Consider the following 12460-nt stretch of genomic DNA (forward strand, 5'->3'; position numbering starts at 1 on the left):
CGATAAAAAATGTTAATTTCACAAACCTTTACTTACCAATCAGAAATAAGTTCTACATTTGGTTAATTCACATGGTTTAGGCATTAATGAGGGTAACAATGTAATTGTCTATTTGGTCTTTCTTTTAATGCATAATAATGGATTGTTACATTTTTAATTATTCCATGATTGTAGCCATTGTGATCATTAGGCAATAGCTGAAAATCCACTTGACCAAATCATTCATGATTGTAGTCAACTTTTCATTCCTGAACAAGTCATTCTTGATTCAGGCAATATATTTGTATGTTATTTACGAATCACATGTGCATAATGAACACATATTTCATGACTGACTAGATGTGCTATATGCATTGGATGAACACATGTTTCATACTGCTGACTCATCTAAACTTGCTCACGATGTTTCTAATGTATGATTTAAACATTCAATTGATTTACACGTTTTGCTACTGTAGTAATTAATGAACAGACATCGGTTTCGAGACGATGAAGGAGTAATTACAGGGAACGGACTAGATTCCTTAAACAATTCTTCAATCTCTTTACCAAAATTACCCATGTTCACTTGTGTATAGCTTCGTTTAATATGTACCATTTTTACAATTATTACAAAAATGTCATCAATCTTTAATCCGTAGATCTTAAAGATTAATGATCAATATTGGTTCACATAGTTAACACCAATGGTTTCGTTAATAAAAGAACAACCCCTATAGATATTATATATATATATATATATATATAGACTTGGGATCACGTGAGACCAGTCTGTTTTCGTGAGACCCGTGAGACCAGCTTTTTACACTTGAAACTTCACAACAAAATGCTGTGAAGATAACTTTCACAGTGTTTTTGCTGTAAAGTTTCAAGTGTAAAAATATGGTCTCACGGGTCTCACGAAAACAGTCTGTTCTCACGTGAACCCAACCCTATATTTATATATATATATATATATAGAGAGAGAGAGAGAGAGAGAGAGAGATATGGGAGGGATTAAATGCAAACCAAATTATTTATACAAACCTATAAACCATCGATTTCATTGTTTAATTTAATGAAATTGTTTCATATATTTTTGTTTCTATATAAAAATGAAATTGTTTCATGTATTTTTTATTTTGATAAAATTTGTTTTCTAAAATTAATATAATAGAGATAATAATGTTAATAATTAACGCCTCCACAATAAAAATGACTAATCAATCCTCATAATTAAAGAAATGTAAAAAGAATTTTTTTGATTGATTGAATGAAATTTGTACAGTTTGTATAAATGACTTGGTTTGCGATTGATCCTATATATATAAGGAGAGGTTCATTTGAGAAGTGATAAGTATTTGAGAAGTAAAAAGTGATCATAGCTCTTTATACGGTCAAAATTAGTCAAGAATTGCAACTATGATTGGTTAAAGATTGCGTCTTTGACTGATCAAGATTTACGGCTTTGACTAGTCACACGAAAAATGGAGGTTAGTTTTATAACTTTTAGAAATAGGTGGCAAACAAGTTCAGATGTGAACCCATAAGTGCATATGTGAATTAGTTAATTAGTTCATATGCACTTGTTTTGCCGCCTATTTATTAAGTTATGAAACTACCTCTCTATGTTCGGCATACTATGCGATGAATTATCCGGTACTTTACAATCAAAGCCGCAAATCTTGACCAGATGAAAAGCTAAGATCACTTCTCTACTTCTCAAACACTTATCACGTCTCAAATAAACTCATGGCTATATATATATATAGGGTTGTGTTCTGATGAGAACGAAAGTTATGGTGAAAATGTAAGAAGAGATCTCCACCTTTGGATCAAGTCTAATTAAATATCAACAGTAATGAGATGCATCAAATCAATTCCCATGAGAAGCGTAATTAATGGGGTGAGGGTGAGACTGAAAGTGATCAATGATTCAGACCCTTTCTTACGCTTCTTACATGTGAGAAGCGTAAGAAAGGATCTGAACCATTGATCACCTTTAATCTAAAACCTACCCATGAATCGTGCTTGATACGAAGATTGATCTAGTGCATCTCGGTGTATCTCATTCTAATATGCATCCAAGAGTAGAGATCATTTATTACACTTATCACCTTAACTCTCTTTATCATTGGAACCCAATCATATATATACATACATATATACATATGTACATATACACACATACATATATACATACGCACGCATGCAGGCACGCACGCACACATACACACACACATATATATATATATATATATTATGTTATAATAATATGTTATATTATATATATATATATATATATATATATATAATATGAAAGGTTTTCATTTGAGAACTCATAAAATAATGATAATCTTAACAACCGATGCATCATATCATATAACTTTATTTCACTAATAAAACAACACATAGGTTTATGCTGTTAATATATTTTGATATTACAACGTTGTTTCACCAATGAAACAACGTATCAAGTTGATCTATTTTGATAATACAATGTTGTTCCACCAAAGAAACAACATATGAGATTGATCTCTTTTGAGTATAATACTATTTCACCAACGAAACATTACATCAGTTAACATTTTTTTTTTCTCACAAAATTTTGATTTCTAACATAATCCCAATTCTATTATAAAAATTATATATATATATATATATATATATTACATATATATAATGTGAGAGGTTTTCATCTGAGAATTCAAAAAATAATGATAATATTGAGAATCGATGCATCATATCAGATAACTTTTTCCTCTACAAGCCTTATACCACAAGGGTGGTGTCTGATTAGTTTGAGCTTGATTCCAAAGGTCAAAAGTACCAGGAGGTCTCAGGTTCAAATTCAAAAAATAATAAAAATCCCCTATTCACCACGGAGGTTCATATGCGGTGACTCCAGGTTATCTGCAAAGCAGGTGGTCGTTTTGGGATTAGTCGGCTCGTATAGCAAGTTGGATATTCAGGTTAATAAAAAAACCAGTAACATCTTTATTTCTATTTTTAAAGACCAACTTAAAAGAAATTAAAAAAAAAATTGATTCGTAAAATGAAAAGGAAGGTGTTTATTTTTGTACAATTTGATTTTATCTAAAAAGTAGTATTACAATAATACTTTAATATTTTGTTTGTTTTTTTGTGACTTGTGATGATACATTTTCTTTTATTGTAAACAATAAATATATTAATAAAAAATGAAATTAAAATATACGCAAAAGTTGCCTATTTAAAGCGACTCTCCATCTACGTTTTCCTTCCCCCTCTCCTCTCCTTGCTCTTCTCATACAGCTCTGCTTCTTCAGACATTCAATTCAATTCATCCCCATCATCGGTATCCACTGTTTCTTCTTCAAACTTCCCTATTTTCTGTCGATTTCGATAACCCAACTCAAATTGTTCCTAAATACGAATTACGTGTTCTGGGTGCTGTTTGTTAGGGAAGACGACCAATTCTAATTAAAATCTAGGTTCGTGTTCATGAATCAGGAATCAGATTTTTTGAAAGCTTCTCGTTCTGTGCATTTATGATCGTAATTGAAGTAATGGAAATAGAATTAGATAAATGACGCAATAATCAGTTGTACTTGTTGGGCATAAAATAGCACATTTCTCCATAGCGTACCCTTGTTGTTTTATGTGCTTGATGCTATTGTAGAGCTTTCTGTTTCTGCCTCATAGAATGTGTTTTGCCAGTTGCAAATCCTTTTTGAGTTAATGGGACTCCTTCCTTTTCCTTTTTGAGTTAATGGGAATTCCTTTTTCTGTATTGCTTATGACTTCAATTTCTTGATTTTAGCCTCTCAAGTATGAAGATGGAGTTTGAAGGTCTCTTCAGCCAAGCTCAAAGGCAGAAATATGATTGCCTTCTTTTCGGTACATAATTCCTTTTTGAGCTCATCAATCGTTTTCGTCGCTATGAAATCAGTTTGTCATCTAATTTGTTCCTCACATTTGTTAAATGTACAGATCTAGATGACACTCTTTACCCTGTTAGTGCTGGATTGGCTGCTGGAGTTCTCAAGAACATTAAAGGTATATATATATATATATATATATATATATATATATATATATATATAAAGATCCCCCCGCTCTCTCGGGAATAGCAAGATCAGAGATGTTGGTTTCTTGATTTTTAAAAGTATCCTGTGGTTGATCAAATTTGCAGACTATATGGTTGAAAAGCTTGGAATTGAGGTGGAAAAGATCCCTGAATTGTGTAACCTGCTGTACAAGAACTATGGTACTACAATGGCAGGCATTCGGGTATGGGTTTTTGTTTCTAGTCTCTTAATTTTCACCCTCTGATTGTTCTTTTGTCCTTGTATAAACAAGATGGTATCTGAAAATTGTTATGTTATTGGTTTTTCTTTCTTGTAGGCAATTGGGTATGATTTTGACTATGATGAATACCACAGGTGAGAAAGAATACTGGTTCAATTTTCATAGGTTGATTAGTCAAGTTTGAGTAAGCCAAGATGATTGAAGTTGTGGTTTCTGTTCCTGTTTTCTAGTTTTGTTCATGGAAGATTGCCGTACGAGAATTTGAAGCCTGATCCTGTTTTGAGGACTCTTTTACTAAGCCTGCCTATTCGCAAAGTTGTAAGTCCCCTTTGCACGATTCGACAGAAAGTTTCGTGTTCTTATTCGTGGGGTTATTGCTTATGAATTGACATCTTGTTTGGTTGTTTTGTTCTGAAAACCAGATATTTACAAATGCTGATGAAACCCATGCTGCTAAAGTTCTGAGCAAACTTGGATTGGAAGATTGTTTCGAAGGAATCATCTGCTTCGAGACTCTGAACCCAGTTCATAAAAACACGATTTCTGATGATGAGGATGACATAGAGTTTGTGGGATCAACATCATCATCTTCCTCAAGTAGCAACACAAATGAGATATTCGACATAATTGGACATTTTTCCAAATCTAATTCAACCGCAGAGTTACCAAGGACACCGGTTGTCTGCAAACCATCTGAAGACGCCATTGAGAAGGCTCTCAAGATTGCCAACATCAACCCTCAAAGAACGGTAGCTTACTTGTTAACTAATCATCTGCAGTTTCTTGATGGAGTTTCATGTTGTATGCAATAAGACTAATTAACCATATAACTGTCATCAATTTTCAGCTGTTTTTTGAGGACAGCGTCCGAAACATTCAATCTGGGAAACGTGTAGGCCTTGACACGGTTTTGGTAAGTAATGTGTAAAGTGGATTGGTAAAAATGAAGCGAATGTTGCGATTTAGATACTAAAGGAAGATGTATGTATGTATGTATGTATGCAGGTTGGGACTTCCCATCGATGCAAAGGCGCAGATTACGCGTTAGAAAGCATACACAACATGAAAGAAGCGATTCCGGGGGTGTGGAAAGTGGAGAACAAGGTCGCGGATGGTGGTTATAGTTCGGGGAAAGTGGTGGTGGAGACGTCGGTCACAGCTTAATTTGAAGTGATTAAGACGAGATTTAGAGGTGTCTTGGTGTCTTAATTAGAAGAATATGTATATGTATAATCTATTATTGGGGGGGTTATGATCGATGATGGTATTTTTGGTGATCAAACTGGTTGTGTCGTTGTCAATTATAAATAATAATAATAATAATAATAATAATAACAACAATAATTAGTTCAAAATATGGTTCTTGACTTAATTTATATTAAAATTAAAATGACAAGTTTCCTGGTTCCTTGGGTGGGTGGCTGGCAAGTGGCAAATGCCAATTGTGTACGCTTCATGTGGTTGTCGTTTGTTTTTTAGTTTCAGGATTAATTAATTCTTCTAATTAGTAATTATCAGTAGGGGTGTTCAAGGGTTGGGTTGACCGGATTGAAAACATTTAAACAACTCAACCCAATGTTTGCGATTTGAAATTTTTTAACCCAACCCAATCAGAACCAAAGTGCAACCCAACCCAACTCAACCCGTACGGGTTGGTCGGGTTGGTACATTAAAATATTGTTCTAATCTAGAATATGTTATTTCTCTACTCATAATTTCTTTTTCATCATCAACCATTTGATGCAACTTATTCATACTTATTACGTATATCACATTCAGTTATTTTTCTCAATTTACATATATATGTTCACAGTTACTGAAAATGTATATGAATGAGTTATATAAAGATGTGAATAGATTGAAAATATGTGTATATGAAGAGCATACATAATAATGTAATTATCTAATGTACATATTAATATAACTTCAACAATCATATTAAATCCAAGAAATAAAAGAACATCGGGATCATCGGATTGGGTTAAGTTCAAATAATAGCAACTCAATACCTACGGTTTGACAATTTTACAACTCGATTATACATCGGGTTGCTTCGGATTGAGTTATTTCATGTTGGGTTGGGTTGGGTTGATCGGGTTGGTCGAGTTTTTGAGCACCCCTGATTATCATCGTAATTGTGATCCTTTTTTTTATAAATAATAATTATTATATAAAATATATTTCCTTTCTTTAGAAAATAAAACATATTAAATTCTTCTTAAGAAAAAGTAAGTAAAATGTTAAAGCAGTGGTTAAAAGGTAATTTTATAAAGTGTATGGTATGGGTCTTTCCAGAAATCAAAATAAAGTTGAAATTTATTTCAAGAAACAATTTGGGTTCGATCATGTGATCCCATTTCTCTCACTCCAAAACTTGCAGGCCCAAGGTCCAAAACGATGTTCATGATCCACTCCAATTCAACTCTATATAATTATAAACCAATGCCCATATCAAATATATTCGTTACAAGATTCAAGCAACATTTATTCATCTTGAAAATATTTTACTGGAAAAAGTCTAGAAAAATTCAATGGAATTTAATGTTTGGAATGATTAAGTTCTTGGACAATTTTTAAGAACAAATAAGTCCTTAGACATTCCAAAACATGTTAAATAACTTCTTAAACTTTCTAAAATCTATTAGAAACATCCTTATCACTAAAAGATTTAACCTGCAACTTGGATATCAGGTAAACTTATAAATTAAAAAACACCCTAAAACACGTCCCACTCATCGCTCTCTATCCCGCTCGTCGCTCACTCTCGCCTAATTCCCACACTTGCCCCTCTCTAATCGGTGCTACACCACCGATCCGGCCAGCCCGTCGCCGTCGCTATCGCCACTGTCTCAGCCTAGACCCGTGGCTGTCGCCACTATCCTCATCCCAGCCCCGTCGCCGGCTATCTAGCTCAAATTCAACAGGTTTGGTTCGATATTCTAAACCCTAAACCCTTTTCCTAAGCTCCAACATATGTTTTTATTGCTACTGTCTGTAATCTTCTGTAAAGAACCATCAGATTGGATCAAATGTCTTTGAAACCACTAAACTTAATGTTGTGCACTGTAGTATTATTGACTACCTTAAAAGTGTTACTTTTGGGGATTACCTAATGAACTCATTTGTAGTTTGAGGGTGAACTTTACGTTTTAGCTACATATCAAGGCTATATTAATCAACCTGATTAGGCATGGGAAAAGCTTAATGAGGTATAGTTTGTCCATCTTTGTTGTTGTGAGCTTTTAAGAATATCTAGCTAAATAAAATCATTTATTTGTTCTGATTGCTGAGAATCTTTAATCAAGACTGCTGATCTTGAGCAAATGGAAATGCCAATTTGTGTTATTTCGATGTGTTTGACATGTGGATATTTAAATAGATACACAACCACTTCAATATGTATTTATTTCTCATGTCCAATTCTAACAGGTTTGATTTCTCATGTCCAGTCCCAAGTGATACGTGGGGGTCTCTTATAATCCAATTACATGAGAAGCAATGATTGAGATAAGCCATTATTTATTTTTAAAATTCAAATAACATTTTTAATGATTATTGCTTACACTTTATCTTAATCATTAAAGACATCATCAGGTGTGCCACAACCAGCATGGCCGAGGGCATCCTACCATATTCAATTTCAAGAGAGATTGTTGTTAATGATGAAGACCGCGATGAAGGTGATACTACTGTTGGTGATGAAGAACATTATGAGAGTGATTATGTTGTTGGACATCAAGAAGCGTTACAAGAAAGTCAAATGGTTATATCTTCACGAGAAAGTAATGATGCAAATGAAAAATAGTTCATACCATTAACTTAATATAGATTAGGCGTTACTTTGGTATATTTTAGCGCAACTTTTGCTATTTTTTTGGCACAACTTTTGGTACAACTTTTGGTATACTTGACACAACTGTTGATATTTTTTTGGCCCAACTGTTGGTATTTTTTGGCATAACTGTTGGTATTTTTTGATGCAATTTTTGTTATATATTTTGGTTCACTTTTGGTAAAATTATGCCTAATTTTGTATGCAGATTATTTATGCTTTGGATACAACTTTTATATTTTGGGAAGAGTAATGAGAATGATATATTTGTTTCATTTTATAAATGTAAGTACTTTTTTCGTTCAAAAAATGTTTATGGATATGATTATTCAAAATATGAAAGTCCATTGGTTTTTTTGGACTTTTTCTATATTTTACCATATTAACCAGTTTTATAGATCATAAAGATGTATCTAACATGTTTTAGAAAGTCTAAGAAGTTATCTATCACGTTTTGGAATGTCCAATGACTTATTTGTTCCAAAAAATTGTCCAATGACTTATTTGTTCCAAAAAATTGTCCAATGACTTAATTATTCCAAACACTAAAGTCTATTGATTTTTTTAGATTTTTCCTATTTTATATATATAACTAAATAATATGCAGTAGGCATGCTCCAATGCCTACTCCAAGATTCAAGCAATATATCCTAATATGTATATTATCACCTACCAAATCTGTGACAAAGTCATCCAAGATGAAATAAATCTAAATCTTGAGTGTTAGTTCAACTTCTAATAAGACTTGAACCTCTAGGGCTCCTCCTTATAAGCAACCGGTTATGGATTTTTCTTAGTTCTTGTCTAGGACCTCATAGAATTAGTCGAGATGCACACTAACTAACTAATAGTTGAGAAATCTTATTTATAATGAATGTTTTATTACCAACTCATCATGATGTACATTATTCATTATGAATGGTGTATTAATTTATTATTCATAATGAATGTTGTATTATTCATCATGAATGTAGAACTCAGGAACAAATGTTGCACTCTCCTTTATCCTCCAATTCAAAAGTGGCTCGACTAACCCGTAATTGCATTCAATGAAACACACAGGCGTTAAAGATGCCAAATGTGTATCTTTAGGAGAATGCATGAATCGACACACTTTGTTGATAGCGAAGAGATATCAGGGCAAGTGAAAAGCATATACAAAAGGCTGCCAACAACATTATGATGTTGTTTTGAGTTACAAAATTCATGACTATCCGTTGCTGACAACACCATAGAGGAGGCCATTAGAGTCTGCATTGGTTTGACATCGAGCATTCTAGCTTATGTGAACAAATGGATGATGTATTTTGATTGAGTTAACTGCATACCTTTAGAACATTTAGAGACCCCATTACCCATAAAGTATGACAGGTCACTAAAACGTTTCACAGGAAACTTAATGGCCAACATGTTACATAGATTATTGATACTAAAAGAGGAGACCCTGTAATATGATGTCATCAACATACACATAGATGGAAATGCTCGCTCGAGAAAAGCAGAATAAGGATGGGTCAGTACGGTAAGGGCTCAAGTCCTAGGTGCCATTTTATTGCAAGGCATTCATATCGTCGTTGAGAGCTTGAGTCGAGTTTTAAGTCACACAAGGCTACTGTAATGCTATAAGGTGTTGTAACAGAACATTCAACAATGTATGTACCATGTTTAGAATGATTGAAACTCACCCCCAATATGTTTGGAAATATTTGATACAACAATTAAACAAAAGTCTGATTTGGTTATGAAACATTAAGAAAGTGGGAAGTGGAACCATTGTGGTTGATGGGTAGAGAGGACCATCATCAACATAAACGTAGTCAGATCCATTTTAGGAGGAACTTGTGTCGAACAAGTTAAAATCATCCATCACGTGTTTATTTGCATTGATATATGGATATCATAGATGGTTGGACGAATATTGGGCATCAACATGTTTGGGTTTTCCTCTGAACCAGGTTCAGGAACCCCCCTCCCCTCCAAAAAAATTGAAAAAACTGAGGAACGCTTGTAATCTTTCATCTGGACGATATACACATGTGTATACACGTAATTGAAATTGTTTTCTTGGTTTTTATGCACGTGTGCATGTTAAACACATGTGCATATTGAACACATTTTTTATAAGTTACTTGTATGCACATGTGCATACCATCAAGGTGAATGATTACCAAAGTGTTTCTCGATTTTTCATTTTTTGTGGTTTTTCCCTAAACTTGATTACTTGAACATATATATATATATATATATATATATATATAGCGGGATGGGGACGGGGATCCACGTTTGTCTCAAACCGGGGACAGAGATGGGTATGGTACTCCCCGCCACATACCCGTTATATATATATATATATATATATATATATATATATATATATATACACACACACACACATACATATGTGTATATTCTTTATTTCAACTAAAGCATTAGTTCATAATTTCTTATTTCCTAACTAAGTTTATAATCTAAATTGGTTTTTTATGTTAATATGTAATATTTTGGATGTCAAATTAAAATACAATTACTCGATAAGTTTTGTATATTACTCGATATGATTTTATAATACTCAATATCTTTTGGTACACGTGACTTTAAGTTTTTTTTTTTTTTTTGATTTAATTGAACTTTTTTTGTTTTAGGTTATTAGTTCTGATGTTATGGTTTTTTTTGTATTAAATAAAATTCATTTTGGTTTTATGTTTATTGAAAATATTTAAGATTTAAACATGCATGGTCTATCACATATTTAATTTAAAATAACTTATATAAACGGGAAAAAAAAAAATTCCTGTTTCCCCGTTGGGAATGGGGATGGGGACGAGGACGGGGACGGGGATAGAGATAGGTAGCCGAGGACGAGGATTGAGGTCCCCGCCCCATCCCCACCCCATTCCCATGCTTAACTCCAAGCATGCCTACAACTCACAAGACTAAAGTCAATAGGAACTCAGTATTTTCATGGCAAGGAAAGTAGTAGTTGTCATTACCATCGCATGCTTCTCACACCACCAGCCTGGAAGAAGACAATTCTAAAGTTCTTTTAGACCATCCACTCGGATAGGATTGACATGAAAAAAGAGCATTTCTTCTTCATTTTTATAACAAAACAAAGATTGCATACGACATTAGAGGACGTTATCGTTCTCGACACAAACTCATTTATAGCGGCACTTATCCAGCCACCCTACGATCTCGAATCAAGGAAACAATGCACCAATATAATCATGTTCATATCATATTGAATGTGAAGATCACAAAATTACTCAGGCACGTACAATGAATTGTTAAACAATTAGATAAGATCAGTATCATAGCAAGACAACGTGAACCCGACATGCCCATCTTGTAACACCAACAAGTGCAAGAGAACCAAAAAATTTTGCTCAAATGCTTTTTTTGTTGATTAACCTGGATATCCAACCCGTTATGCGAGCTGACTAATCCCATGGCGACCACCTGCTTTACAGATAGCCCGGAGTCACCGTGTTTGAATCTCCGTGGCCACAAAAGGATTTTTATTTCACCTTGGATTTGAACCTGAGACCTCCTGGTACTTTTGACTTTTGGAGCCAAGCTCAAACCAATCAGACACCACCCTTATGGCTACAAATGCTTTTTAACGTAGCATAGATTATAAATCATATGAACTATCTTTCCATCTAGTCTATTAAATACACGGTTTTTTATAATTATTTCAATTGTTTTTAGTCTAAATATTGCTTCCGAATGTTTTAGATTGAAAATTGTCATATACATGTGATTACCTAAATTTTGTTAGAGTTGGAATAGAAATAATACAATTAATAAAATTAACATGAATTTACAACAATATATATATATATATATATATATATAGAGAGAGAGAGAGAGAGAGAGAGAGAGAAAGAGAGGACGTTTCAAATGCAACACATCACATTTGTACAACCAATGCAACTCAATCAATTGAAATATTTATGAAAATGATGAAAGCTCATTTATTATGATTTGAATATTTATAAAAGATAACTAGGTTCATTAATTATAATCAATACTTTATATTATAAAACAATCTAAACTTTTATGAAATCATATATTAATCAAATTAAATAAATGATTAAAATAAAATTATATTAATTATACAAATATAAATGATTACATAATAACTCACCTCTATTAATATTAAGTTAAGGGGGGTGCTAATGGCACCCCTTATAGGGGGTGTTGAATGTGTTGAAAATTGGGATGAGTTTAAAATTCAGAAAACATCAAATCAACTTTAAAAATATATTATATTTAATTATTATTAGTATTTAATATATATATATATATATATATCAATTAATTAAGTTATATTATATAATTATATATATAATCTTT

At 32.8% G+C, this 12460-nt stretch overlaps 1 protein-coding gene across 2 annotated transcripts; it reads left to right on the plus strand.

The window, feature by feature from the left end:
- Positions 1 to 3274: 3274 nt before the first annotated feature.
- Positions 3275 to 5595, plus strand: LOC112518249. Of its 2 annotated transcripts, none has more exons than XM_025125882.1 (9): positions 3275 to 3316; positions 3782 to 3858; positions 3952 to 4017; positions 4154 to 4251; positions 4366 to 4403; positions 4500 to 4587; positions 4692 to 5018; positions 5117 to 5182; positions 5275 to 5595. In XM_025125882.1, the coding sequence occupies exons 2-9, from the start codon at positions 3792 to 3794 to the stop codon at positions 5431 to 5433; spliced, it is 909 nt and encodes a 302-aa protein (XP_024981650.1). In that variant the 5' UTR covers positions 3275 to 3316; positions 3782 to 3791; the 3' UTR covers positions 5434 to 5595. The 2 variants fall into 2 exon arrangements, with proteins under 2 accessions (XP_024981650.1, XP_024981649.1); XM_025125881.1 differs by lacking the exon at positions 3275 to 3316 and adding an exon at positions 3438 to 3452.
- Positions 5596 to 12460: the final 6865 nt, after the last annotated feature.

This window comes from Cynara cardunculus (assembly GCF_001531365.2).
Source record: "Cynara cardunculus var. scolymus isolate 2C chromosome LG 9, CcrdV1, whole genome shotgun sequence".
In the NCBI taxonomy this organism is placed as follows: Eukaryota; Viridiplantae; Streptophyta; class Magnoliopsida; order Asterales; family Asteraceae; genus Cynara; species Cynara cardunculus.

Excerpts from the sequence above, each read along its gene's own strand:
- LOC112518249 (XM_025125882.1), top strand. The coding sequence starts at position 3,792 with ATGAAGATGGAGTTTGAAGGTCTCTTCAGCCAAGCTCAAAGGCAGAAA. Across the intron at positions 4,252-4,365 it reads CTACAATGGCAGGCATTCGG|GCAATTGGGTATGATTTTGA; the intron begins GTATGGGTTTTT and ends TCTTTCTTGTAG. Across the intron at positions 5,019-5,116 it reads ACATCAACCCTCAAAGAACG|CTGTTTTTTGAGGACAGCGT; the intron begins GTAGCTTACTTG and ends ATCAATTTTCAG.